Consider the following 27,038-nt stretch of genomic DNA (forward strand, 5'->3'; position numbering starts at 1 on the left):
TGGTCAGCCAAAAACACCTGCATTCACTGTTACATAGAAAAGGAAATGTTACGATTTTGCAGATAAAAAATATGATTCATAAGAATATGTTTTTTTTTATAGTAACACATCTAATAAGTGATGAAGCTAAGAAAAACATGTCTTTTGAAAATCCAACCAGATATTCATTTCTCTACAACACAGGCAAAAACAAAATTCCACAGGAGTGATCTAAGGAGACTGACTGGGAGCATGTGAGGTGGAACTTAAAATACCATAAAATAAAGGTTACCTTAGGTTAGGGAAAAGTTGTTTTGGAGACTAGAAAAACTTGACTAAAATCATAGCCAGAGGAGAAAGTGTGATTGGATAGAAATTGGGGAGAAATACGGTGTGAGAGAAAGGAGGAAAGAATTGAATAGAGGGCACAGGATGTAAGTGAAGATAATCTTAGGGAGAAAAATCTCTCATTTTTTTTAATACATCTTTATTGGAATATAATTGCTTCACAGTGCTGTGTTAGTTTCTGTTGTACACCAAAGTAAATCAGCCATGTGCATACATCTGTCCCCATATCCCCTCCCTTTTGAGCCTCCCTCCCACCCTCCCTATCCTACCCCTCTAGGTCATCTCAAAGCACCGAGCTGATCTCCCTGTGCTATGTTGCTGCTTCCCACTAGCTATCTGTTTTACATGCGGTAGTGTATATAAGTCGATGCTACTCTCACTTCATTTTTTAAAGCAGTTTTAGGTTCACGGCAAAATTGAGAAGAAGTTAGAGAGGTTGCCAATGTACCCCAGCCTCCACATATGTAGAGCCTCCTCTGTTATCAACATCACTTTCCAGAGAGGTACATTTGTTACAATTGATGAACCTACATTGATACATCATGATCACCCAAAGTCTATAGTTTAACTTAGGGCTCATTCTTGGTATTGTACCTTCTGTGGCTTTGGACAAAAGTCTAATGACATGTATCCATCATTACAGTATCACTGCCCTAAACAACCTCTGTGCTCCACTCTCGTTTTTTATTTCCAGTTTTATACTGAATATAAAGGAGTAAGAAAGTCAAGCTTTCCAAAAGCCTTTTAAATATTTTTGACGTTACTAAGTTTTTAGTCAAAAAGCAGACTTAGTTTCAAGGTAATCAGGCCAATCAGACCTCAGAGCCATGTACCCAGGGAGATTGGTAAATTTCTCTTAAGGGAAATTTTTAATGACAAGACAGATAGCCATCTGATAGACTCCATTTGTTTCGATTGCTTCTGCACTGTTGGAAAGGTGACTTTGAGATGGCTTCCAGTGCTACATTTTTATGATTCACTGATTCACTTAACCGTCAGTACTAATTACAGAATAATAATTCAAGCAAATCATAAAATTTTGGTCTCCAGGTTGCAATCAATTTATGTGAAGTCTAACGATTCAAACAAATAGCTTTTACTACAATTAAGAATACACACTTTATAAAACTAGACAGTATAAACTGTTATACTTTATTTGAACACAAATATTACATTCTCAAGTTCACATCCAGTAAGCTACATGTGATTTCTAATTGTTTGCTTATTCTGCTAGAGCTCTCAAATTAGTGTACAACATTTATGACTTAATATTTCTAGTATATGCTAAAATGTTAGCATATTTGTGCCCCAAACTTGTATTATGCAGATAGCTTATACAGTATTATATTTGAGACAGAGATGAGGGACATAATAAAATGCTATATTCTAAGTCCTTGTTCCTGTTTGAATTTTTCTCTGGTTGTTCATTGAATAACCTATTTAGCTCTATTTCATGATTATTGATATCACTCTATCTTGTTGCCTCTGCTAATTTGATTTTTTAAAATTAATTTATTGGAGTATAGTTGATTTACAATGTTGTGTTAGTTTCTGCTATACAGCAAAGTTAATCAGTTACAAATATACATATATCCATTCTTTTTAGGATTCTTTTCCCATATAAGTCATTACAGAGTATTGAGTAAAGTTCCCTGTGCTATACAGTAGGTCCTTATTAGTTATCTATTTTATATATAGTAGTGTGTATATGTCAATCCCAATCTCCCAATTTATTCCTCCCCTCCCCTTTCCCCTTTGGTAACCATAAGTTTGTTTTCTACATCTGTGATTCTATTTCTCTTTTGTAAATAATTCATTTGTACCATTTTTTTAGATTCCACGTATAAGCAATATCATACGATATTTGTCTTTCTTTGTCTGACTTACTAATTGGATTTTAACTCTGGGAAAACTCAGATTTTTGTCTCTTATCCCTGTAAATCCTCAGACCTTGCTTTGCCTCACTCCTAACTTGTCATTATGATGTCTAAAGTTCTTTCCCTTTCAATTCAGTCCCCTGGTCAGCCTAACATGTGGTAATAATACACAAACAACGTTAAAGAAATCTAGCACTTCAGGGAAATAAAAATTAAAAAGTCGAAGAGAGTCTATTACTTCAGTGAACTCCCCTAAAGTAACCACTTTTGCTTTTTGGGGGTTTGAATTCTTCTGAAAGTTTAACTCATAACTCTGATATTATTCTTTTCTCTTTAGGCAATATCCATAGACTTTGTTTGAAAGATGAAGATGACTTTATTTTTCATCTATACCTTTTATTGGATATTCTAGGGGAGGGAACTAAACACAGAAACTCTGAATGATGAATAACTAACAAAAACATTATTTTAAAATTGAGCTTGATTTTCTCCATATTTAGGAAAATATCCAATAGTCAAGAATAAAGAGGGCTCCTGCTTAGGATATAGAAAGTGGCAGGAGAATATATCTTCCATTCTAGCAAAAACAAGTTGGAAAATTTACAAAATTATATTTTAAGGCCTCAAAAGGCTGAGATAATCAAATAACCTAATGAGCTAAATTTCAAGAAGTAACAAACCCTTCTTAGAAGAAGCAGGGCCCAGGCAGTTATCACCATTGCCAAAGCAGTAAGGAGAACAGTAAGATACCACAGAAACAAATAAACAGCTGAACTTTTAATAAATTCTTAGTTGGACTGATAGTTTTAAAGCCCTGTAAACTCTAGAAATAAGGAAAGTGTGTCCCTATTCACCCACTCCTTTTCATAATTTTTTTTTTTTTTTTTTGAATGTTCAGGGAAAACTTTAAGGCAAGGCAGGGAAACGGAGGAAATCAACCTCATAATTACAGAATTACAGGCACTCAGATCTTGCCTAAATATGAAGGAAGGGCAAGAGAACCTAGGAAACTCTCGCTACCCTTGCATTCTGGACAGATCACTAAAAATGGGTGTGAAGTAGCTGCATCTGTCTCTGCAGGATGGGTATGAAAATAGAAAGAAAAAGAAAGACGTCCCCAGATATCCAAGTACTCAGGACCTGCATAAGTCTGAGGGTGGAATAGGCAATCTGAGAAAAATCTTTTCATACCTTGGGACTTATGATGAATACCATAAAACAACAGTATACCTCAACTGAGGGAGCAGGAACGCTGAAAGTATACTCCTCCAAAGAGGAGGAGAGACACAGGAACTGCCTAAGTCTGATGGCAAAGTAAGGAAATTGGGGAAAAAAAAAAACAACAAAAACCCTCTCAGCACACCAGGCCTTGCAGTAAGTGAAAGCTATCTATTGCTGGGCATAAACTAGGAGAGCTGATAGACCCACAACTGATCAGAGATGCATAGGGCCTGCCTACTCTAAGTCCAGGACAGAGTATATGAAGCACAGAATGCAACCCAGACAATATCAAAGGTTAGGCCAGCTAAGTAACAATCTGGATTGATTAAACTTTTCCCACAATAATCGCCTGATAGAAGCAAAGTCCTTTTCTGACTGTAAATAATATTAAACTTAGTCACTACTGTACTTTTACACAATGTCTCACATTCAATAAAAAATTATGAGATGCCCACAAAAAAACAAGCACACACAACACATTGACAAGACACAAAATAAGAAATAGAACCAAACTCAGATATGGACCAAATGTTTCAAGAAAGATTAGTATCACATGGAGAAATTCCACCCTTGAATAAGGAAAAGTCAAACAACAAAAACAATGCAAAGTCTATAGATTTGAAGCACAGAAATAAAATAATTTTACTTATTTTATTCTTTCCATTGATTTTCACTTTTTGTCTGGAACTCCTAGGGTAAGATTTCATGACAGACATGCCACATTTAAAAAGTTTTTTGTAGTTTTTTCATTTTGATCTAGACTGTGGAAAACAACTCTTAGTCTTTATCTCCCTGAACACAAACTTATTATTTAAGGACAAATGTTTATTTAGCCCTTGTTTTCTTTTATTTCCGAAATATTTTTCAAATTCCTAAAAACTATTTTATTATTTGTTTGCCCATTTTTAGTGTCACCTATTCTATTTAAGAGAAATTGAAAAAACATACATTTAGTAGATCTTACGTTTCCTTCAGGATAAATCAAGGTTGCTCATACTCATCTGAGTCAATTACTATATTGTTAGCTTCTCATAGTTTCTACTTATATGAATGTCTCTAGTATTTTTTTTCACCACTGAACACCTTAATCATACTTTAAATTCCGAGCCTTCAAACTACATTAATAGTGCCTACGTTCTCCAAAATACTCTACTTGTTGTATGATTTGTTGAAATCCCATTTTCCCCCCCCAAAAAATGTAACTTCCAAAATTACCAGCACACTTAAGTGAATAGACATTTCCAAATACATACTTAATTGAAAAAATTTTCTGAATATGGTTTAGAGTTCATTAGTTTCTCTCCCGTTTCTTTATTTTAACAAGACTGTATCACAATCCAGCTGACTGTTGGCACAGTTTATTTTATTTTTCTCTGGAAAAATCTATCCCTTTATTTTTGCTGTAATATTTACATATTTAAAACTCCTCCATGTTATGTATTATTACCAAACAAATTATTAAATGCAGTATTAATACTATTCATTTATTTATTAAGCAAAGATTGACCATCGACTATGTTCATAGCACTGTGGGAGACGTTGTGTATACAGAAATTAATAAAAGAGAATATATCCTGCCTTTTGATGGATACTTTCTAGTGGGAAGATAGACATCAGAAAAGGACACAGCTAAGTGCATATAACTGTACTCTGTAAGTAAAGATATAAAAAAGTAGAGTGAACTAATAGAAAAAATATTTTCTCTCATTTTGCCCATAATATAACCCAGCAGTTTTTCATAATGCAGTTTACATTTTGAACAAGCCTGACCATTTTCACTAGCTCACAATTTTGTGTTTTTTTAATACTTGATAATTGTAGAATTCATGAGAATTTCTCTCTTTTTTAATGTTGAAATATATCTTTGGATGCTCAAAAATATGGCAAAATATTTGATTTTTGAGGAAGAATATTACACGTTTTCCTATGAAACATAGTACATTAAACTTACCCAATAAAAAGAGGGATTATACTACTTCTCTCTTTTAGAAACTACTTTAAAATATAAAGACAGAGAGAGGTTAAAAGTTTTAAAAAATGTGAAAATCATAACTGTATATTAAAAGATATATATAAAAGATTTAGCTAAGCATGAGTTAATGGATGTGATTATTTTACTATCAGAAAAGTAGACTTCAGAACAAGGAGTATTACAGGGATAAAGAGAACATTTCATAATTTGAAGGGGGCAATCTATCAAGAATATGTAATACCCTAGATGTCTACGAGCCTGGGGAAGAAATCTCTACACTACAGCAAAGGAAAAACTCTTTCCTCTCCACATTCTCAGAACACTTCACTTCTAACACCAGATGTGTGTGATTTTTCCACACCAAGCAATTCTCCAAGTCTCTAGACACCACCTGGGTGTCCTGCAATTCAATTCAGTACTGAAACTATCTACCTGGGGTTAGCATCAGATCCCACAAGTTAAGGGTTCAGTACCATAAGACAGCCTCCACTTGAAACACCAGTCTCAATTCCCAGGTTGTCACCTGGACTTATGACTGACCAGCTATAAATCAGGGTTCCTGTAACCCCCTCCATGGCTTGATAATTTACAAGAACAGTTCACAAAACTCAGGGAAACACTATGTTTACCAGATTATTATACAATAAAAGATATGATAAAGGATACAGTTGAACAGTGAGATGAAGAAATATGTAGGGCAGGGTCCAAAAGAGTCCTGAGCACAGGAGCTTCTGTCCCTGTGGAGTTGGGGTGTGTCACCCTCCCAGTAGGTAGATGTGTTCACCAACCCAGAAGTTCTTCGAACCCCATACTTTAAAGATTTCTCTGGAGACTTCACTGCATAGGCATGATTGATTGTTTATCTCCAGCCCCTCTTTCCTCACTGGAGGATGGGAGGGTGAGGCTGAAAGTTCCAAGCATCTAATTATGGCTTGGTCTTCCTGGTAATCAATCCCCATTATGAAGATATCCAGCAGTCCACCAAGAATTGCTTCGTTAGAAAAAAAAGATACTCTTGTCTCCCAGAAAACTCCAAGGGATTTAGGAGCTCTATGTCATGAACTGGTGACAAAGGCCAAAGAGAACAAAGAATGCTCCTAGCACCCCTATTGCTTAGGAAATTATAAGGGTTTTAGGAGCTCTATGCTAGGAACTGGGTCAAAAACAAAATATTGGAACAAAAGGTGCTCTTAGCACCCTTAGGAAAGTACAAGGGTTTTAGAAGCCCTGTCTATGAGCCAGAGAAAAAGAGCAAAATATATATTTCTTACTATAACACAATACCACAAAACCCGTTAACAGCATTAAAATAAATGAAGCATCCTCAGAGCATCTAAAATGAACATCTTGATTTTGCCCTTGTGAGATATTACCCAGATGACCCAACTGAGCCATTATCTACCTGAACTTCTGACCTACTGAACTGTGAGATAAAAATGTGTTTTTGATGCCACTAGATGTGTGGTAACTTGTTATGACAGTAATAGAAAACTAATACAAATACCAAAACTGACTCAAGAGTAGACAATTTGAGTAGACCTACATCAATTAAATTTAATTCATAATATAAAACCTTTTACAATGAAAATATTATGTCCAGATAGCTATACGTGTAGATTCTGTTAAACTTTTAAGAAAGAAATAATAGTAATGCTATATTAACTTTATCAGAAAGGAAGAGGGGTGCTATATTAATTCATTTTATGAGGCCATCATTATCTTAATACTAAAACCAGAAAAAAATTTATTATACTAATGAAATCCATGGCATAATATCTCACATGCTCATTGATACAATATAATATATTAATATAAAATATATAGTATAATATATAAAAATATAACATGATAATAACATATCAAATTTAATGATACTTAATAGTCTAATACACTATGCCTGAATTGTTTCATTTTCTAGAGACACAAGACGTAGATTAACTTCTAAAAACAAATCAATGCATTTACCCATATTACAGAATAAAGGAGAAATACTGTGGTCTAAGATACTTTCACTTCTTACCACAACTACTGCAGTAGCATTCCAACTCATCTGTCAGCTTTCACTCCTGCCTATTCCTCTATGCAATCTAAGGATATTTTAGAAAGTGTTAGTTAAAACTTGTCATATGCCTGCTCAAACTTATAGTGGATTCCATTATACCCAGGGGGAAAAAAATCTAAGCTCTTACTAGTATAAAAGCCCAACATTATTTGTCCTCTTTCTCTTGTTTTGGACCCCATCTCTAGCCACTTAGTCTACTCAAGTAACACCATCATTTTTCTACTCTCTAAATGTGCCAAGCATGAAGTTACCTAGGGACTTGGTTATTTCTCTACCATCTGACTTACGCATGAACTTATGCATGACTTGCTGTCATGCCCTGCTAATACTCTCCATATTTTTCTGTTTTAAGTTTTTGACCACTTCTGTTTTTTCCTAAATTCATAATGGCTTAGTGTCTGGAAAGATGAAAAAAAATACGACTGAAGGTCATTTATATGACATATAAACTTTGTGTAGAATCTTAAGTAAAAAAATACAAATTTTGCCACACAGCATTTCAAGCACAATTGTAATGTGTAAAAAAGTGTATCCAGAGGAAAGCTAAGGAAATGAAACTATTTTGAAATGATATTATAATGGTAGATACATGTCATTATACATATGTCAAAATCTATAGAATGTACAACACCAAGAGTGAATCCTAATGAAAACTATGAACTTTGGATAATAATGATATAACAATATAGGTTCATTGATTGCAACAAATATACCACTTTGGTGACAATGTTGACAGGGAATTTGTGCATGTGTAGGGGCAGGGGGCATATTGGAATGCTCTGTATGTTCTCATTTTTGCTGTGAACCTAAAAATACTATAAAAAGTAATGACTTTTTAAAAAGTAGATTCTTTGATTTACTTGGGAATTCAGCATACTTGACAGACACTGAGATTTAATGTTATTGAAAACATTTAAAAGTGTTCTGGCACTTAATATTTTATGACAATTACCTGTGTTTTTTGAAGTGAGAAGATACCTTATTTGGTTTAACACTTAAGGTTATTTATTTAACCATTCTATTCATAGAGATTTTTAATTATTATAGGCATAGAAAAATGCTTAGACTAATAATTTATAATGAACACTTTAATTTGTAAGCAGTTCTTGCATATGGTTTATGCATTATTCCCCATTCATCTTTTCTTAACCATCACAAGCCATTATTTCTCTTAACTAGTAATAAGGTCTACAACAGGCATTCAGATACTAATATCTGTCTTTGGATCAAATACAATTTAATTTTTTAGTAGAAGTTTTAGAAATAATATTTAAAATATGCATTCAAAGTACATATGTCATGAAATACTAGAAATGAATGAAATATTTAAGAAGCTTGGATATATCCTACGGAAATGATCACTTTTGAGCTGTAATCCAAGAAAGAATTCACCCATGTGGAAGGGTGCTTTGCCAGCATCAGCTTTGTGTTTTATTTTTAGGATTTCCAAAATTACACAGTTGATGTAGGTCTACAGGGTTTTATTTGTAATGATAAAAGCCCATAAATTCTGAAAATCTGAAGATTTTTTAAATGACTCAACTGGCAGTAAAATCTGATTTGACTTGAACTTGTTTGGAGGAAATTCCTGACCTGAACTGGCAGCAGGCTAATTATAGTCTTTATTTATTCTTCTTACTGTGAATATTTATATATTTCCCTGAAGATGTAATAATATTGTCACTTAAAGAATGTTATCATAGATCCAGCTGAAAGCTATTATAAAATAGATTGCATATACACCATACTACTTTTTGTACAATCTGGTAATTCCTGACATCTAAAATCCTCTGACCTTAATGGCTTTGAATAAGAAATTGTCAACCTGAACATCCTTATGAAAATAGATTTTGAACAATATAGATAGGTGATCATTGAAAAGTAATGAGCCTAAAACTATGCTTACCATGTTATAAGCACTAAATAAATGTTTATTATTGTTAACTTGAATTATTGGTTTCCAAACTGTAAGAGTGTCAACTAGACATCAAACAGGACATCTCAAACTCAACATGTCTAAAACTGAGAAGAATTCACTCCGACTGCCAAAACAAACAAACAAAAACTTCTTCACCTGCATCCTTTCCCATGCCAACTCAGTTATTGCAAATCTAGTCTTCTACTTATTCAGATCGAAGACCTTGGTACCAAACTTGATACACTGATAATATTCATTCTAGAATGCAAAACATTCTAGCATCAGAAAATACCATTGGAATCAGTTGGCTCTAACCACAAAATATATTCAGAACCTGACCACTTTTATTTACTTCTATTCTTAACTCCCTGTTCTAAACAACAGCACTATTTCATCTGGATTCTTGTGATACTTTGTAACTGGCCTGTCGATTCTATTTGATCTTCCCCCAACCACTATATTCTCAACAAGGCAGCTTAGTGATCTTTTTAAAACCTTATTCAAATCATGTCATTCCTCTGAATAAATGTTTGAAAAGGCTCTCAAATTTACTCAGAGTCAAAGCTGTAGTCCACAGTAATCTTTAAGAACCTAGGTTACAACTTTTTCTCTGAAATTACCTGCTAAGATTCTTTCACTTACTTACCGCATTCCAAGCACACAGGCCTTCCTGTTCTTCCAATATACCTGGCAAGTTCTTACCTTTTGGCCTTGTCCTGGCTGTTCCCTAACCTCTGTAACTCTCTTTCCAAAGATGTTTCCATTGTTAAGTTCCCTGTCTCCTTCAAGTATTTGTTCAAAGCACACCTTTATCCTCAAAGTGGATTACTACCCCCTCCCCGCTCCAAACCTAATACTCCAGATTCCTCTTATCCTGCTGTATATATTAATTTTTTCATAACACTTAGCTTTTAACATAATATGTAACTAATTCATTTCTAAAGTTAACTTTTTATTGTCAAACTTCCCCAACAAGGTTATAAATCCACAAAGACAGGGATCATTGTTTTGTCTACTATTGTACCTAAACACCTAAAACAAAAATAGGCACATAATAATTGCTCAATAAATATTTGTTGAATAAACAAACAGTATTCAATTTTTATATTACTTGAAGAGAGTTTCAGAACTGTAAATAGTTTTTACGAACTTCCAAGAAAGACGTCTTGTTTTCACTTATGAAGATTTTTTTAGTCCTTAAAAATTGTTCTCTATACATCATTACAATCCAATATAGATGTTAACAGAACTGAGAAAAGACTGAAGGAGAGCAATTGCAAATATAGACAATACATTGTACAGTTTCCCAACATAGAGGATATGAAGTAGCTAAAGCATGTGTTTGTTATTCCAAACCAAAGTGTTTTCAACTTAGATGCACATGATAAGGATGAAATGGTATTTCAGGGAGGTTGGAAGAGGGTGAAGTTTTCCTGGAGCATCAAAATCTATCACTTCAGCACTTTTAGGATAATGTAGAAATTAGAATATTAAAAACACAATTGTTGAAACTCAACAATTTGCCAAAATCCAAATTATAACTCTAGAAATAAAGAGTAAAAATATTCATTTGCTCCTTAAAATAGCCTAGTTAATATTTTTTGCTAGTACTGAATATCCTTTTGGGAAGAACTAACACTATATACATTTTCTAGCTAAACAAGTAATAGAACAAGAGATTTGTACACCAAATCCTAACAAAACTTGTAACACATAAGATATAATTAATAAAATATGGCAGTTCATATTTCCCATATACCTAAAAATCATATAGTAGTTTTCATATTTTTTCTTTCCACATGAAATAAATGAAATGATTTTTTTTTCATTTTTTATAGGCTGAAATATGCAAAGAAGGTATTAAATGTTTATTGATTGATTTGACATAGTCCATAAAAATTTACAAATATAACAATAGTAATGTAAATACATAACAAGATACACTAACATTCTATATATGGTTTAATTTCTGTTTCAGTGAAAAATAACTGGCACTCTAAAAATATTGTGCTTGCTCTATCTTAGGGACTGGGATTTTTACAGCCAACAAAAATAGGTCTGGTATCCGGCAAAATGAAGCTTCCAGTCTAGTGGGGGATATATATATATATCCAAAAACAAGGATCTCAATAGAGAATATCAACAGGGTGAAAGGATTGCTATTTTAGAGAAAGTGGTCATGACAAACTTCAAGGAGCTAAAACTTAAGGTGTAAAAAAAATGAATTAGAAGACGCTTGCTATTTGAAGATGGAATGAAGAACATTCCAGGCATGGTATACACCATTTGCAAATGTCCTGAGGCTGAAAGAACTTGGCTTATTCCAAGAACCCAAAGTCATTAGAGTGCCTAAAGCACAGTTGGAAAGATACAGAGAAATGAAATATGCAGAAACTTTCAGACCAGAGTAAGTAATATGGTTTGATTCTAACTATAATGGGAAGTCACTGAAACACTTAACCTGCAAAAAAATATGATGAGATTTATATTTTAAGGTTGCTTTTGCAGATGAATAAAAAAAGGGAGTAAAATGAATAGATGTGGGGAAAGAAGTTTGGATGCTACCAGTAGGGTCTAGGCAAAAGATCATAGTGGTGTGAACTAAATTTATGAATGTAAGATGAGTAACAGAGGATGAGTGGAACATGTATTTTGTATATAAAATCAACAGGATGGCTGATAGATTGCTTGTTTTGGAGAGATCATGGGGACATGCAAAGAAAAAATCAAGATGAGGACTCTGGGATGGATAAATTAATTAGGGAAACAGCAGAGGGGTGATCTCTAAACCCAGGGAAACATGATATCATGGGTTAGAATGTTCTGAGAAAAAAGGAGTGAACTCACGTTGGTACCCAGGGGAACCCAGATATGTGGAGGCTACATGCAGAAAGAGGAGTAAGCAACAAATAGCAAGGCAAATTCAGAGAAATAAGAGGAAAACAAGAAACAGTTGAAATGGAGCAGGACCCCATGGACTGCCCTGCCCGTGTCCTCCACCTGCCTTTTGTCTGTGGAAAAACCTTAGCCAAAGAATAAACAGAGAAGTGAGAAAATGCAGAAACAAAGGAAAACAGTCCAACAAGACTAAATAATAACAGTTTAGTCATTAAGCAAAGTCAAGGACCTTTAGTCCCTTCCTAAGAACTATAGATAATATTCTGAGCCGTATCCTGTGAGCTTTCTTGTAGACACTGAAACCCCCACCAGGTGGAAGAAGTTAACTACATGATGACCAGCCTGTAGCCATGACATAAGCTGCCACAATTCTGAGAACTGGCCTCAAGGAAATGGGAACAAAGCAACCATGGAACTGAAGATTAATTTTACCTAAAACAATGAAGATGACACTGGTCAGACCACCAATGACCACTGTCAAGATGACTGACAGAGCTGATTGTGCTGTTTCTGCATGTAGCCCCCTCCCTCCAACTGTAAAAGCTCTTGCCCTCTGATTGTTGGGGGTGGGATGTGGACCCGTTGGCCTTTGGACAGGTTGCCAGCATCCAAAATAAAGCATATTTTCCTTTCCACCAACTTGCCTCTTTTTTGGCTTTTGAGCAGTGAGCAGACAGACCCCACTTCCAGTTACACAGTAATATAAGTGATGCTCCCCCTCCCTTCCTAATCCAACCCCAAACAGTTTTTCAAACAAGAAATTAGTCTGGGGTAGTAGATCATAGTTTAAAGCTGCTGTGGCTAATCTATGGAAAGCTTGGTGACAGTATGATAATAATAGTATGGAGAAGCAGGATTAACAGAAAAGAAGACTTTGAGAATGAGATAAGGGATGATCTGATCAAAAGTGGAGGAAGTACCCTTTGTCAGTAAAAAAAAAAAGGTTTTGTCATTGTAAGAATAGGTAAAAGAGAGAAAATGGCAGTTCATCCATATACAAGCTTGTAAATGGAGCAATATTTATTGCTGAAACTGCACATCACATTCACTCAGGCATTTATGCTAGATATAGACAATGTTTTTCCTCTGCAATTGGCATAATTTTATTAGAATGGAGCTCATTAAGAAGTTACTTTCTTTTGCCTTTAAAATTTCACACTTTATCAGTAATCCTATTCTTCTGCAAAGGGAAATTTTAGACATTTAGATCAATGCTTAAGTCAAAATGTTCTTTTATTAAGTTACAGTACATTGTATAGTTCATTATAGAATACAAGATATATTATGAGAAATTGGTAATGCATTTCAGATGTGATGACTTTTATTTTTCTTAAAATTTCTGCATGTTAAAAAATTCTGGGGGGCACTTTCAAGATGGAAGAGGAGTAAGAGGTGGAGATCACCTTCCTTCCCACAAATACATCAAAACTATATCTACGTGTGGAACACAAGGCCTAAGAACTCCTACTGAACACTGGCAGAAGACCTCAGACTTCCCAAAAGGCAAGAAAATCCCCTACCTGGGTAGGGCAAAAGAAAAAAGGAAAAACAGAGACAAAAGAATAGGGACAGAACCTGCACCTCAGGGAGGGAGCTGTGAAGGAGGAAAAGTTTCCACACACTAGGAAGCCCCTTCACTGATGGAGACAAGGAGTGGGCAGGGGGGAAGCTCCAGAGCCACGGAGGAGAGCACAGCAACAGGGGTACAGAGGGCAAAGCGGAGAGATTCTGCACAGGGGATTGGTGCTGACCAGCACTCACCAGCCCGAAAGGCTTGTCTGTTCACCCGCCAGGGCGGGTGGGGGCTGGGAGCTAAGGCTCTGGCTTCGGAGTTCAGATCCCAGGGAGAGGACTGGGGTTGGCTGCGTGAACACAGCCTGAAGGGGGTTAGTGCGCCACAGCTAGCCAAGAGGGAGTCTGGGAAAAACTCTAGACCTGCCTAAGAGGCAAGAGACCATTGTTTCGGGGTGCGTGAGAAGAGGGAATTCAGAGCACCGCCTAAACGAGCTCCAGAGATGGGCATGAGCCATGGTTATCAGCACAGACCCCAGAGATGGGCATGAAACGCTAAGGCTGCTGCTATAGCCACCAAGAAGACTGTGATCAAGCACAGGTCACTATCCACACCTCCCCTCCCAGGAGCCTGTGCAACCCGCCACTGCCAGGGTTCCGTGATCGAGGTACAACTTCCCTGGGAGAACACAAGGCATGCCTCAGGGTGTTGCAATGCCACACTGGCCTCTGCCACTGCAGACTTGCCCTGCATTCTGTATCCCTCCCTCTCCCTGGCCTGAGTGAGCCAGAGCCCCCTAATCAGCCACTCCTTTAACCCCGTCCTGTTTGGGAGGGGAACAGATGCCCGCAGGCGACCTACATGCAGAGGCGGGGCCAAATCCAAAGCTGAACCCCAGGAGCTGTGTGAACAAAGAAGAGAAAGAGAAATCTCTCCCAGCAGCCTCAGGAGCAGTGGTTTAAATCTCCACAGTCAACTTGATGTACCCTGCATCTGTGGAATACCTGAATAGACAATGAATCATCCCAAAATTGAGGTGGTAGACTTTGGGAGCAACTGTAGACTTGGGGTTTGCTTTCTGCATCTAATTAGTTTCTGGCTTTATGTTTATCTTAGTTTAGTATTTAGAGCTTATTATCATTGGTAGATTTGTATATTGATTTGGTTGCTCACTTCCTTTTTTATTTATATATATATATATATATATATATATATATATATCTATTTTATCCTTTTTCTCCTTTTGTGACTGTGTATGTGTATGCTTCTTTGTGTGATTTTGTCTGTATAGCTTTGCTTTTCCCTTTTGGCCTAGGGTTCTGACTGTCCTTTTTTTCTTTTTTCTTTTTAATATAGTTTTTAGCACTTGTTATCACTGGTGGATTTGTTTTTTGGTTTGATTGCTGTCTTTCTTTCTTTCTTTTCTTTTATTACTTATTCATTTTTTTAATTACGTGTAAGATAATCTCACTTGCTATAACAGAAATAAATTATTCTTTTTCTACTATTAAATGTTATGTGAATAATTAGTGCTAGAAAATTTAACTAATGAATAAAATCAGATTTTGCTATTCCAAAGTTTATTTTGTCAATGAAAGATGTGCACTGTATGGCACTAGAATCCAGATTATTCTGAGAAATTCTGATAGCTTTCAGAATGTGGGTTAGATGTGGATAACTGCTTTTTTAAAGTGGGATTTAAAGCAATATGTCTTTCATAATTTCAGAGGTACTTGCAGAGTAGCAAACAATGTTTGGCCTTCTTTTAATTTCTGCATCTTCAGTTCCTCCCCATGTAAAGATTTTCCTACCAACATATTGACAGACCATGTAAAATATATACCTATGATTTGTGAGCAGCTTAATAACTTTAGACTTTATTTCCACATGATGTAACCAGTGATTTAAATTATGGAATTTTTAGTCCATTCCATAAATTTATGCATTTCTTTCTTGAATCAAAGAGATATGGAGTTCCCCAAAGATGAATACATGCTGTTAAGCCCATTTTTATTTTTATTTGAAGACATCTCATAGACTACCACTACAATATGATATTTAAATAATGATAAATTGTGACAGAATTTCAATGAGATACAGAAAAAATTGTTCAGGGCACATTATATGTATTTTCAATTATTGCATTTCTTACGTATGAGTCATGAAGCTAGGACTGGCTGAAACTGCAATAGGTGAAAGCGTCATATTTAATCACACTAATAAAATGTATATTCTCAATCACCAGCTTGTTTAAAATACATTTGAAATTCCGAAGAGCTTACTAAGTGAACAAATTAAAATCACTCGGGCTTGGCATATTTAGGATATGATATATAGCACAGTTTACCTCTCAGGCACTCAGTATATATTTCCTCATGACTCTGAAATAGCTTTAAAAAACATATTATTACTTTGAATGTTTAGTATAGGCTTGGCTCAAGAATTAGACTTTGAGATGATGCAGAGCTGAGCGTGAATTAATTCATGTTTGCCAAATATTTGTTCATTAACTGTTCTTAATAAGTAAATTAATCTCAGTTGTCACAGGGAAAAGACTCATCATATATAAGCATCTTTATTACTGAATGCTTGCTTTTACATGGGTTATTATATTAAAAAATGTAAGATCCACTGGAATATATAACTTCCTAAATGTGTGGATAGAGGTTCTTTATGTTAAAATTGACACAGAGAATTTGGGGCTCACAGAATTCTTGAAGTAAATGAGATAAAGCACATACTTTGAATAGCCTGCTGGAGGCTATTCACGATATATGGTGATACTATCGACAATATGTGATCTAGTCATCTGAATTTATTGAACATTGATAATACCTGACTCAGCCCAGTACCTTTATTCCTGTGAGCCTATTACTGGTCAGGACACAGCATAGGATAAGCCACAGACATCCTGGTATCAACTACACCTCGTTGCCTGAGATCCACATTATAATCTATCTCACATTCTGCTTCTTGGTGCTTTTCTCATCCTTTAGAATTCTTATCCTGGCACTCATGTCTTGTTTTTGGTTCTTCTCCTCAGTGATGAGCCACAGTGACTGCTTTATTATAAGGTTGATTCAGGGGTCTCCAGGTTGGTGCCTCATCATCAGTCCGAGCCAAAGACCTTATGACATCTCATTTTTCACTGTATCTCCTCATCATTGTGCTAAGCCAGAATTTATATTATCCCCAAATTATGTATATATTTATAATATGTATAGCTACCATAGACTCTGAAACCAGCCTCTGGACCACTGTCTAGATCATGTATATTTCTCTTGGAAAGAATTGTATGTAACATCATTCAGCATCTGAGTTTTTTTAATTCAGGTTCAGAACTTTATGGAGTCCCAAAATAATGTTTTCAGAAGGACTAGAGTAAGTTTTGTTGTCTAATTTTGCCAGAAAAAAGACGTAAGAACATAAGTTTTTCCGCATATGCAGCCAGGCATTCCTCTCTAAAAAGATTAGATAAAAGTCTCAGCACCTTAGTAGATTGAGTCCCGTGTCCCAGCCTGGCTAGACCTGAATAACACTATGACTTCCCACCTCTTCAATGGCTCTGGAGTTACTCAATTACCATGTTACTAAGAGTTGACACAGAATTCAGTTTAGGACAATAGCAGAATTAGACAACCCGATAAATAAACTAAGGGAAAAAAGTGTACATGAGTATGTGTGTGTGTGTGTGTGTGTGTGTGTGTGTGTGTGTTTGTGTGTGGTAAAAGTGGGATCTCCACAATTTCATGGTAGAACTTTTTAATAGAGGCTCACATAATTTTGCAATGTACATATTACTATTCTGTAAAATACTGTGTGAGAAAACATTTTGATGGGAATAAGTTAAATGAAAATAAAAAACCTAAAGGTATTTCAGATATTGTTTCTCTATATAACTACAGTCTCCATATAGAAATTTATTTCTTACCTTATATGGCAATTGACCTCTAAGCCAGAAGCTTTTAATCTTTTCAGAGTGACAAACTCTTTAAATTTGATTCCCAGAAGTAAAAGCACATATCTATAAAACAGAATATTTTGTATATAGTTTCAGTGCGATGTATTCTGCTTGAAGCTCACCTTCAGATTAAGAAACTTTGCCCTGAGAAGAGGTAATAGATTTTTCCCTTCTCAACATGTACCATTCAAGGCACTTGTAAAAGAGATTTCTCCTGTGAGTAAAAGGCAAAATAAAGTTCTCAAGGACACAAAAGAAATAACCTCAGTAGGGGTTAAGGTTTTATTAATGGCTCCATTTCACGTGTGAGGAAATACTCTGATTTCTCTGTTTGGGTCTAAGAGATGTCTCCTGTTTAAAGGCAAGATTTACATAGAAGACCATGTAGAAATCAAGGTGGACCCAGTTTAACAATGGCACTTGGCTTGCATTCTTCAACACACATCACCAGTTAAGGAGAATAAATAGGGATTTGGGGGTGATATTCTAGTCAAAGAATATGTATTTGGCTGCGCTGCCCATTCTTGGGATTCTGGCAGGGGGCATGGCAGCTCTCAGAAGCTGGGATCATGACACTGACCAAACTTTTCTTTAATTGTGCTTAACTATAGATGTTGCTTCTGTTTCGGTTCTGGCTAGTTCCAAGGATAGAATCTTATATCTCTAGTTTCTGCCTATGGTCCTATTTTATCATAGGTGGATCACTTTAAAATTATCTTGAAACTACATACCCTATTTGCTGTATAATCAGAATCGCCGGCTTTAACAAAGCATCTTCCACATTAGACATTTTAAATACTACAATTTCATCCCAGACTCACATTTATTACAGATCCTGGAAAGCTGTGGTTTCCCTGCTGATTTGCCAGCTATAGATTTGCATGTTTCTATATTGCTTCTTTTTTCAACGAATCTGACATTTAGATCCCAGAGACCAAGAACATCATTAGTGTGATTTGGAGCAAAAAACCTTGTGCTTCTAAAATGCAGAAATTGGCTACAATTTTTTCTTCCTTTTGATGGTAGATTGCCTGATATAGATCCATATTTTCCTCCCTGGACTTTGCCATCTTTAGAATCAGAAACAAATGCTCCTATGATGACCGGTATTAGTCACAAGTACTATTTGTAATGTAAGTCCACACTGCATATCCCAAGATATGGGGTTCATTGTTACAAGTGTTTAAATCAACTGATTATAACCCGTTAGTGATATAACAAGAACTTAGCTATTAAAGTTTTTAATTGCCAAAATATTTTTAATACAGAAGTCAAATCCAATTGCAAATGAGAGTTATATGAAAATCACTTAAAATTTTGCTTTATAGTCAAATTTACTAGAACTTTGGTCAATATAATAAGGATCATAATGCCCAACTAAAGGTAACTTCATAATGTAAATTGCATTGGGGAAGATATTACTAAGTTGTATAAAATTGTTTAAGATTTAAAAGTCATATTTTAGATACAGAATTTCCTCTCCTTTATTTCTAATTCAGTGCTCTGTAGAAACTGTGGTTTAAGGCTTTTTCACTTGGACCAGTTACTTTTGGTGACTTATTGTTAAAATAATAAATGGTCAAAAATCTCGATGACCTTCTTGTCCCTGGAACCCTTCTATAATTGTAATGAACTTTCTAAAACTTTACTTATAAAAGTTTGAATTTTTGTCTGCTTAGCTCTGTTACCTGAAGTGAATATGTACCTTTCATTAATTTTACAAGGATTAGGATTGTTATCAGTGGTGAAAAAGTTCTTTGTTATTTCTCTTATATTGAATTCTACTATAAATGATAGATTCAGAAACACTAAATATCTGATTTATAACATCAGTTCAAGAGTATTCCAAGATTGTGCTAGCAAGCAATTCTTATCTCATTTCTGCAGTGCTCAAGTATTTGTCTTGAGAAGTTGTAAGTACTTAAAATGGAAATGTAGTAAAAGCTTGTACTATATACTACTACAGCCTGATAGAAAATGAAGAAATAGTGCCAAGTTAGTATCACAAGAACACAAAACGGAGCAAGGTGACAAAGTAATGAGATGTGGATCTGTTGCCTCTTCAGAATGTCAAAGAATTATTAAGATTAGGCTTGTTGAGCCCAAAAGTCATTGCCTTGTTGTTACTATTTGGTAGTTATATGAGTTGCCTCCATGGTAGCAGTGAATTCTCCTGAGTCATAAATATTCAACCGTTCGTGTTAATGAATATGTGGTTGGTGTTAATGAATTTTTTTCTTTATCTTTTCCTTTCTTTAAAAAAAAAAAACACTTTTCAGCTACTGCTATGGGTTAAGTGGTCTCAAAAAAATACTAGTATGACCAAATATAAACTGAAAATTACTAGTGGCATGACTTGGACAAGTTATTCAATCTTCCTCAATTGCAGTATACTCCTCTGCCAAATTGTTTCAATCATAACTTGAAGGGGATTTGTCAGGATTAAATGAGATAACACAGGTGAAAACAATTAGCACTTCTTTGACATTGTGGTTATTCAATAAATGTTCTTCCGTTCTTGTTTGAGTGATAAATTTTTGGTGAACCTTTAAGTTTATCAGGATTATATATATAATATATGTTCTATACATAATATATATTATATATATATATATACAATGCAAAATAGTGCACACACTTGGAGATTAACATAATTTTCATTTTATAGGGATATTTATGTTAACAGTGGCTGAGATAAAACTAGAATAACTAATGGATTTTGTTAACTTTGTTGAGAGCTCTTCGATGGACTCAATAAATCTGTTTCCTTACTCAAATAAAATGAGGATAATATTTAATATCATGCAATCAATTAAATATAATTGGGATTAAGCACATTAAAGGGATTTTATTTCACTATATTTCCTTTTTAAGCTTATTATTCTCAGTAACTTTTAACCCACTTAGGTATTTAAAGCACAACATTCTAGTTAAAACATTTCTGTTTCCAAAATAGAATGTACATATTATACATAACCCAAACTATAACGTACTTTTCAGATATATAAATGTCCTTCTGAAATAGTTACATACTCTAATGAAAATTGAATTTAGGTTCAAAACCTTTTTATAGTGGAAAATCCAGAGATTTGGAGTGTAAGAGAGTTTACGATCCAGTTCTACCCCTTATTAGCTGTAGAACTTGAGGCAATTTTCTTTCTCAATTTCTACTTCTACAAAATAGTTCTGCTGTTATTACTATCACTACAAATGATACAAACCCCTTCCTACCCACTATTACCTGCTTCTCTAGGCTATTGTAAAAGCAAAATAAAATGAAAAATATATATGAAAAATGTTTAACCAAATCATGGTGCTTTTCTTGGACCCAGGAGACACAAAAAAGGTATTTATTCATATACATACATGTTATATGTTACCAAATATGAGGTCTGTATGAAGATATCGTTACTACTTTTGAAACTGAAAACAAATCTTCAGTGCTATCCCCAGTACTTTTCAATCCCAATGCCCCATCTCCTATTTGTTTCTGATGCCCATTTCAATTATTCATTAGCCTGTTTGTCACTAGTAAAACACCATTAAGTGTACAGAAAGTGACTTTCCTTAACTTTTGAGGTGTGTGACTGTTCAGATTATTTTGCGATTCTTGACATTTTCTCATCTCCTTTTATCAAAAATTATTTACTATAACTTGAAAGTGAGACTTCAGAAAATCATAACTATACATCAATTGCTTTATCAAATTCAGAAAATTCTATCATTTTCCCTGAATCCTGTATATACGTTACACGTATTATTTTCTTTTGGGAGCCTCATCCAAGAAATTTGGAATCCCGTTAACATTACAAGCTCGGTTATATGACTGTGGAAGTTGTAGAGAGAGAAATGAAATAAACATTTATTTCTTTATAATGGGTGGCAGCTGATTCAGGACTTCTGGGAAAGATGATAAATTAGGAGGGAAAGATACCAATTTAGGCAAAGGTAGTGAAAGACTGAATAATGCTGATAGGCATAATTATTACTGAACTTAAAATTACTACAAGTTGAAATGAGAGAGGAAGTGCAGAAAAAAATGCAAGAGTAACAAATTTTTATTAAGTATGTCAGTCCATTAAAGATGTAATGTAGTGTTTAAGAATGTGGTTTCTGTAATCAGGAAAACTGTTCATACTTAGGTTCTGCAACATACTAGCTATTGACCTTGACTGAGCTGTTTACCTTATCTGTATAGCTCTATTTTCTTACCCATTAAAGGGGAATGAAAACAACAACAGTAATAAAACCTAATTCATAGAATTATTTTGTGGATTAAATTTAAATATCTAAAGCACTCAGAACATGGGATAGGTCTATTCTCCTAACTTTATAGATTAGGACACCAGGATCTGGAAAGGTTAAGAACTTCCTAAATTCATGACAGTCAATAAGTATCAGGACTGGAGTCCATCTGCTTTTAAGTCAATGCTATTTCTACTGTGTAAAAAGAAGCTATGATAATGATAGCTGTAAACTATTACCAATAAGATCGAAATACAAATGAACTATGCCTGAATGAAGGATGAGGGAAGGAGGTTGAAAGGGAAAACAGGTAGACTTGACAGTAGGTCTTATGTAATTAAAATAACTTGAATTTATAACAACATAGTATTTGATAGATGGATTACAAGATTTTTTTGGAAGGCTCGATGACTTATTTTGAGTGTTTGCTGCAGTGGCTTATTTCTCTTTGAGGATGTATCTACAGCCCTCTCTACTTTTCTTCTCACTAACCCACATTCAGTGATTTTGTATGCAACTGCCCCAGCCAAAGATAGCTAAATTTAAAAAAGCTTTTAGAAAACACAAGAGACTTTTAACAAAAGCTTTTATCACCGTAGTCAAAGACACAGTCATTCCTCCCCTGGACTAGTGTAAAGGCCTGATTACTGATGCTCCTTTAGCTTATTCCTCATGTATCAGCCATCATGAATTTTTAAACAGTGTAAATTAAATAATATCTCCCTTTTATCCCGCCAAACCTTCCAAAGTTTCCAAACTTACTTTCAGTGAGACCTAAGCTGCTTACCATGGTCTCCATGGTCATACATGATTAGGCTCCTGCATACCCCTCCCATGTCAATTTGTAATACTATTCTAGTTTATTCAGATCAACCACACTAGACTTTCTTCTTTTGGTCCATGACATGGAAATCATACTTCCACTTTTTGCTACTCCCTTTGCCTGGGATACTCTCCTTTAAGGTCAGGTCTTATCACTTACCTCTATTGGAAATTATTTTCTTCATTCATTTTTTTACTTCCTTATTTATCTACCTCCTCTCTCACTCATATGTAAAATACAATTTAAGCTTTGTGAAAACAGGGATTTGTGTATCATGGTCAGTTCTGCAACCTTATAATTCTCAAGTGATAAGTAAATAAAAAAACATGTTTTCCCTTACATACAGAGATGAATCATCAATATGGCCCACAATTTGGATGGTTTTACTAGTTAATTTTCACTAGTCCATTTTCTTTTGTGTTTCGTTTAGTTTACTATGTGACTGAAAAGAATTACGGGTGTCTCTAGTGATTAGGTATGTACATGAAAAAAGAAAGAATTAAAAACTGAACCTACGTGTTTCTGAGGAATGCAGCTTGGATTTCTGAGGCAATCTATTGAGTGGTTACAAAGGCCTCTTAAACAATTGTATATTCTCGAATCAGTATGCTGTGACTAAGCTACTTGTGATGACAGAGGATTGATTTCCCTCTTATACTTGCCTTCCAAGTTCAAACCCTACCATAAGAAGAAACAATTAGATTCCCTCTAAATGCGATGTTACTGATGAGCTTGTTCCATGGTCAATGGTGGAAATCAATTTTCATTTAAGAACCTACAGTACTTTGCGTTTTTCTGTTTTTGTAGTCTTTATTGATTCTTCTTTCCTTGGAAAGACACTTACCCATTCTGCTGTAGCTAGGCAGTGTTTCCAAAGTCCCACAATAATGGAGTAAAAGTTCCCAGAGAGCTTTCCTAAACTGGCAATATGCCCACTTTTTAATATGTAGATGAAGGCCATTGTATCCATTATGGAACATGGGAGAAGACTTCCATTTAAAAGAAACAGAAACAGTATTGTGGCAAGACTCAATATAAGTTCTTTTGTGGCCTTTCCAGTCACCTTAGGGGCAAGAAAAAGTGGAAAGAATGCTATAATGGATTATAAATTATTGTTTTTAGTCAAGTGTGGCCATTAACTCCTTCAGATCAAAGAAGAGTTTGAAACAATTGACTCTGTCCTTCCCAAGCTGTAAGCTAAGGGTGTTTTGTGTAGTGGGTATTTAGTAGATATTTGCTGACAGGAGGAACAACAATATTCAGCAGTAATTTTTATATCAGTATCGTACACGATGTAGTTCCTGGATTTTGACAAACAAGTTCCTCTGCCTTCTGGGGAATGGCTACTTGTTTAACAGCAAGGTTGTTTTTGGACAGGTGTCTTTCAGATTAGGCAATCTTTCCTTCTTTGTTTACAATGAAGATGACAATAAAAGTGATCTCTTTCACAATAGTTTTCATTAAAAAGTCTTCTCTGGCATGACTTTTCTAATAAACATTTAATAAATTCTCCTTCATGAACAATTCTTGTTTCATGTCTTTTGTAATGGAGGATAATGTACATCATTTAAATTCATGAGTCAGTAGGTGAAAACAACAACAGCAGCATAATTTAACCTCATGATAGAATATAATTATTCCTGATATTTTCCTTTATGACTAACAATAAGCAATGGCTATGTAGCCTAATTTAACAAAAACAGGAAGAAAAAAAGCTGTTTCCAGGATCCAAATGAAAAAACTTGAAATCAAACAAGTTTTTTACTCCAGTACTTTGGCATTGTACCCTGCCAACAAAATTGTATCTTAATTAACTTTTTCTTCATTTTTTAAACAAGTGAATCTAAAATAAAATCACCTAGCTGTGTGTATTTTTTCTGCCCTGTTTTATGAGTTATTTCTGCTAGCCATTCCTTCCCAACTGAAAATTAGAGAACTTTTATTATCTGAATTATGTTATAAAATACTCTTAATTATAAAATAAAAACCTTAACTTGGCAATAAAAGGAGAAAATTATTTTCTTTTTTACATCATGCTTACTAGCACATATTAATTTAGCATTTTTAACAAAAAAAAGACCTTGCTTCTAGTAGCTAATAACTTCCAAAATGAGCTTTAGCTATGTTTATTAATTAGAAATTTATGCTCCATTTTTATTTATAAGTATTGTTCTGTATGTGTTTGACTACTTCATAATCTCAGAAACTTTGTGTGGTCTTTATTTCCTTTGGTTTTTGAGATCTCTTTGCTTTTGTAGCATTACTTGCACTAGCTTAGCAGATGTAGCTTTTACTCTATTGGAGATGCTGAGAGATTTCAGCCTTGCACTCTCTAGTCATTGGAGAGAGAGAATCAGAACTTCCCTAGTTTACTTAAGAAGAAAGTCTTCTGAGTACACAAATATGAATCACCTTGGCACAGCAGCCACACTGTCAAGATTTAATAGATTTCCTAATAGTACTCTCTCTGTAGAATGTTTTTAACTGTGTTATGAATGCTAGTATTTTCTCCCCTGGGAACCTGACCCATATACCTGTGATGCTCAGAAGATTCCATTTGCCCTGGGATGCCTGTCAGACTCCTCTAATCCAGCTGTTAGGTCAGGCAAAAAAAAAAAAAAAATGTAAAAAGAAAGAGGAAAGAGCCAAATCGATAATGTCAATCTAAGACATGCTTTCTGTCATCACCTAGATATCTATACTTTCTAGAGTGAAAACACATGAAAATCTATTTTTAAGAGGTTTCATAGGAGATTGGGGAATAATGTGTATATGTGTATATTTAAGTGTGAGTTAATGATAATAATATGTTTCTAGTCATCCACAATGATATCATTATAAGTTTAGTGCTGCTTATTATTTTTACTGGAGCTCTTTATCGAAACAGGAAATTATCACTTAGTTGAAGGCCAGATCAAAAGATTTAGAAAGGAAAAATTAGAAGAAAATAATTGTGCCTGATACTTTTTCATTAACTGTGACTTTTTTTTCTACCTGTCTCCCATTCACTTTATTAGTGTGTTTGAAACAGGAGGGAAGAGGGCAGAGGACAACCTTTAAAAGAATGACGTGGAGCGGCTGGGCCCGTGAGCCATGGCTGCTGAGCCTGCGCGTCCAGAGCCTGTGCTCTGCAACAGGAGAGGCCACAACAGTGAGAGGCCCGCGTACCACAAAAAAGAAAAAAAAAAAAAGAATGACATAGCCATAGGACATGACAAAAACTGGTTAGAACCAACTAGGTCCAAGATGGCAGAAGATTCGACTTCCAGTAGACCTTGAGCCTCATTATATGCTCATTGTAATATATTAGCATACTAAATAACACACCCACAGGCTGCATGACAATTCAGGGGCTAACCATAAAAGGCCAAAAAGTGGGTGGTGGCCTAATTCCTGGAAATCCCTGCCCCTCCCCCCCAAATAGTTGAAACAATCCTCCCACTCATTAGCCTATGAAATTACCCAGCCCATAAAAACTGACCATGTCATATTTCAGGGCCTCTCACCCTCTGAGATGGCCCACACTCTGTCTGTGGAGTGTGTTTCTCCCAAGGCCATTCTTGCCTTTTGAGATGGACCACATTCTGTCTATGGAATGTGTATCTCTCTAAATAAATCTGGTGTGAGGTGATACCTCATTGTAGTTTTGATTTGCATTTCTCTAATGATTAGTGATGTTGAGCATTCTTTCATGTGTTTGTTGGCAATCTGTATATCTTCTTTGGAGAAATGTCTATTTAGGTCTTCTGCCCATTTTTGGATTGGGTTGTTTGTTTTTTTGATATTGAGCTGCATGAGCTGCTTGTAAATTTTGAAGATTAATCCTTTGTCAGTTGCTTCATTTGCAAATATTTTCTCCCATTCTGAGGGTTGTCTTTTTGTCTTGTTTATGTTTCCCTTTGCTGTGAAAAAGCTTTTAAGTTTCATTAAGTCCCATTTGTTTATTTTTGTTTATATTTCCATTTCTCTAGGAGGTGGGTCAAAAAGGATTTTGCTGTAATTTATGTCATAGAGTGTTCTGCCTATGTTTTCCTCTAACAGTTTTATAGTTTGGAGACTATTTTAATGACCTTCTTAAAAGGAGTTAATCCCTGTACCCAAATTGTAAGAACTTCTGTCAAGTCTTAAATTAATTTCTCCTTACAAATAGGACAGTGTCATTTGAGGCATGTAATTGTTTATATCTGATTTCTTTTTATCCTTCGGTTATATTTCCCAGGT

The 27,038-nt window shown here is 35.0% G+C and overlaps 1 protein-coding gene across 14 annotated transcripts in view; it reads left to right on the plus strand.

The window, feature by feature from the left end:
* Positions 1-26,250, plus strand: part of LOC307185259 (uncharacterized protein) — a 1,189,055-nt gene extending 1,162,805 nt beyond the window's left edge. For all 14 annotated transcript variants that reach the window (XM_079919222.1, XM_079919221.1, XM_079919216.1 and 11 more), the window contains one exon: positions 25,835-26,250. In XM_079919222.1, coding sequence (XP_079775348.1) covers positions 25,835-26,019 — 185 coding nt within the window. In that variant the 3' untranslated portion in view covers positions 26,020-26,250. The remainder of the gene's footprint in view (positions 1-25,834) is intronic.
* Positions 26,251-27,038: the final 788 nt, after the last annotated feature.

Source organism: Stenella coeruleoalba (genome assembly GCF_951394435.1).
Source record: "Stenella coeruleoalba genome assembly, chromosome: 4".
NCBI classification, from domain to species: domain Eukaryota; kingdom Metazoa; phylum Chordata; class Mammalia; order Artiodactyla; family Delphinidae; genus Stenella; species Stenella coeruleoalba.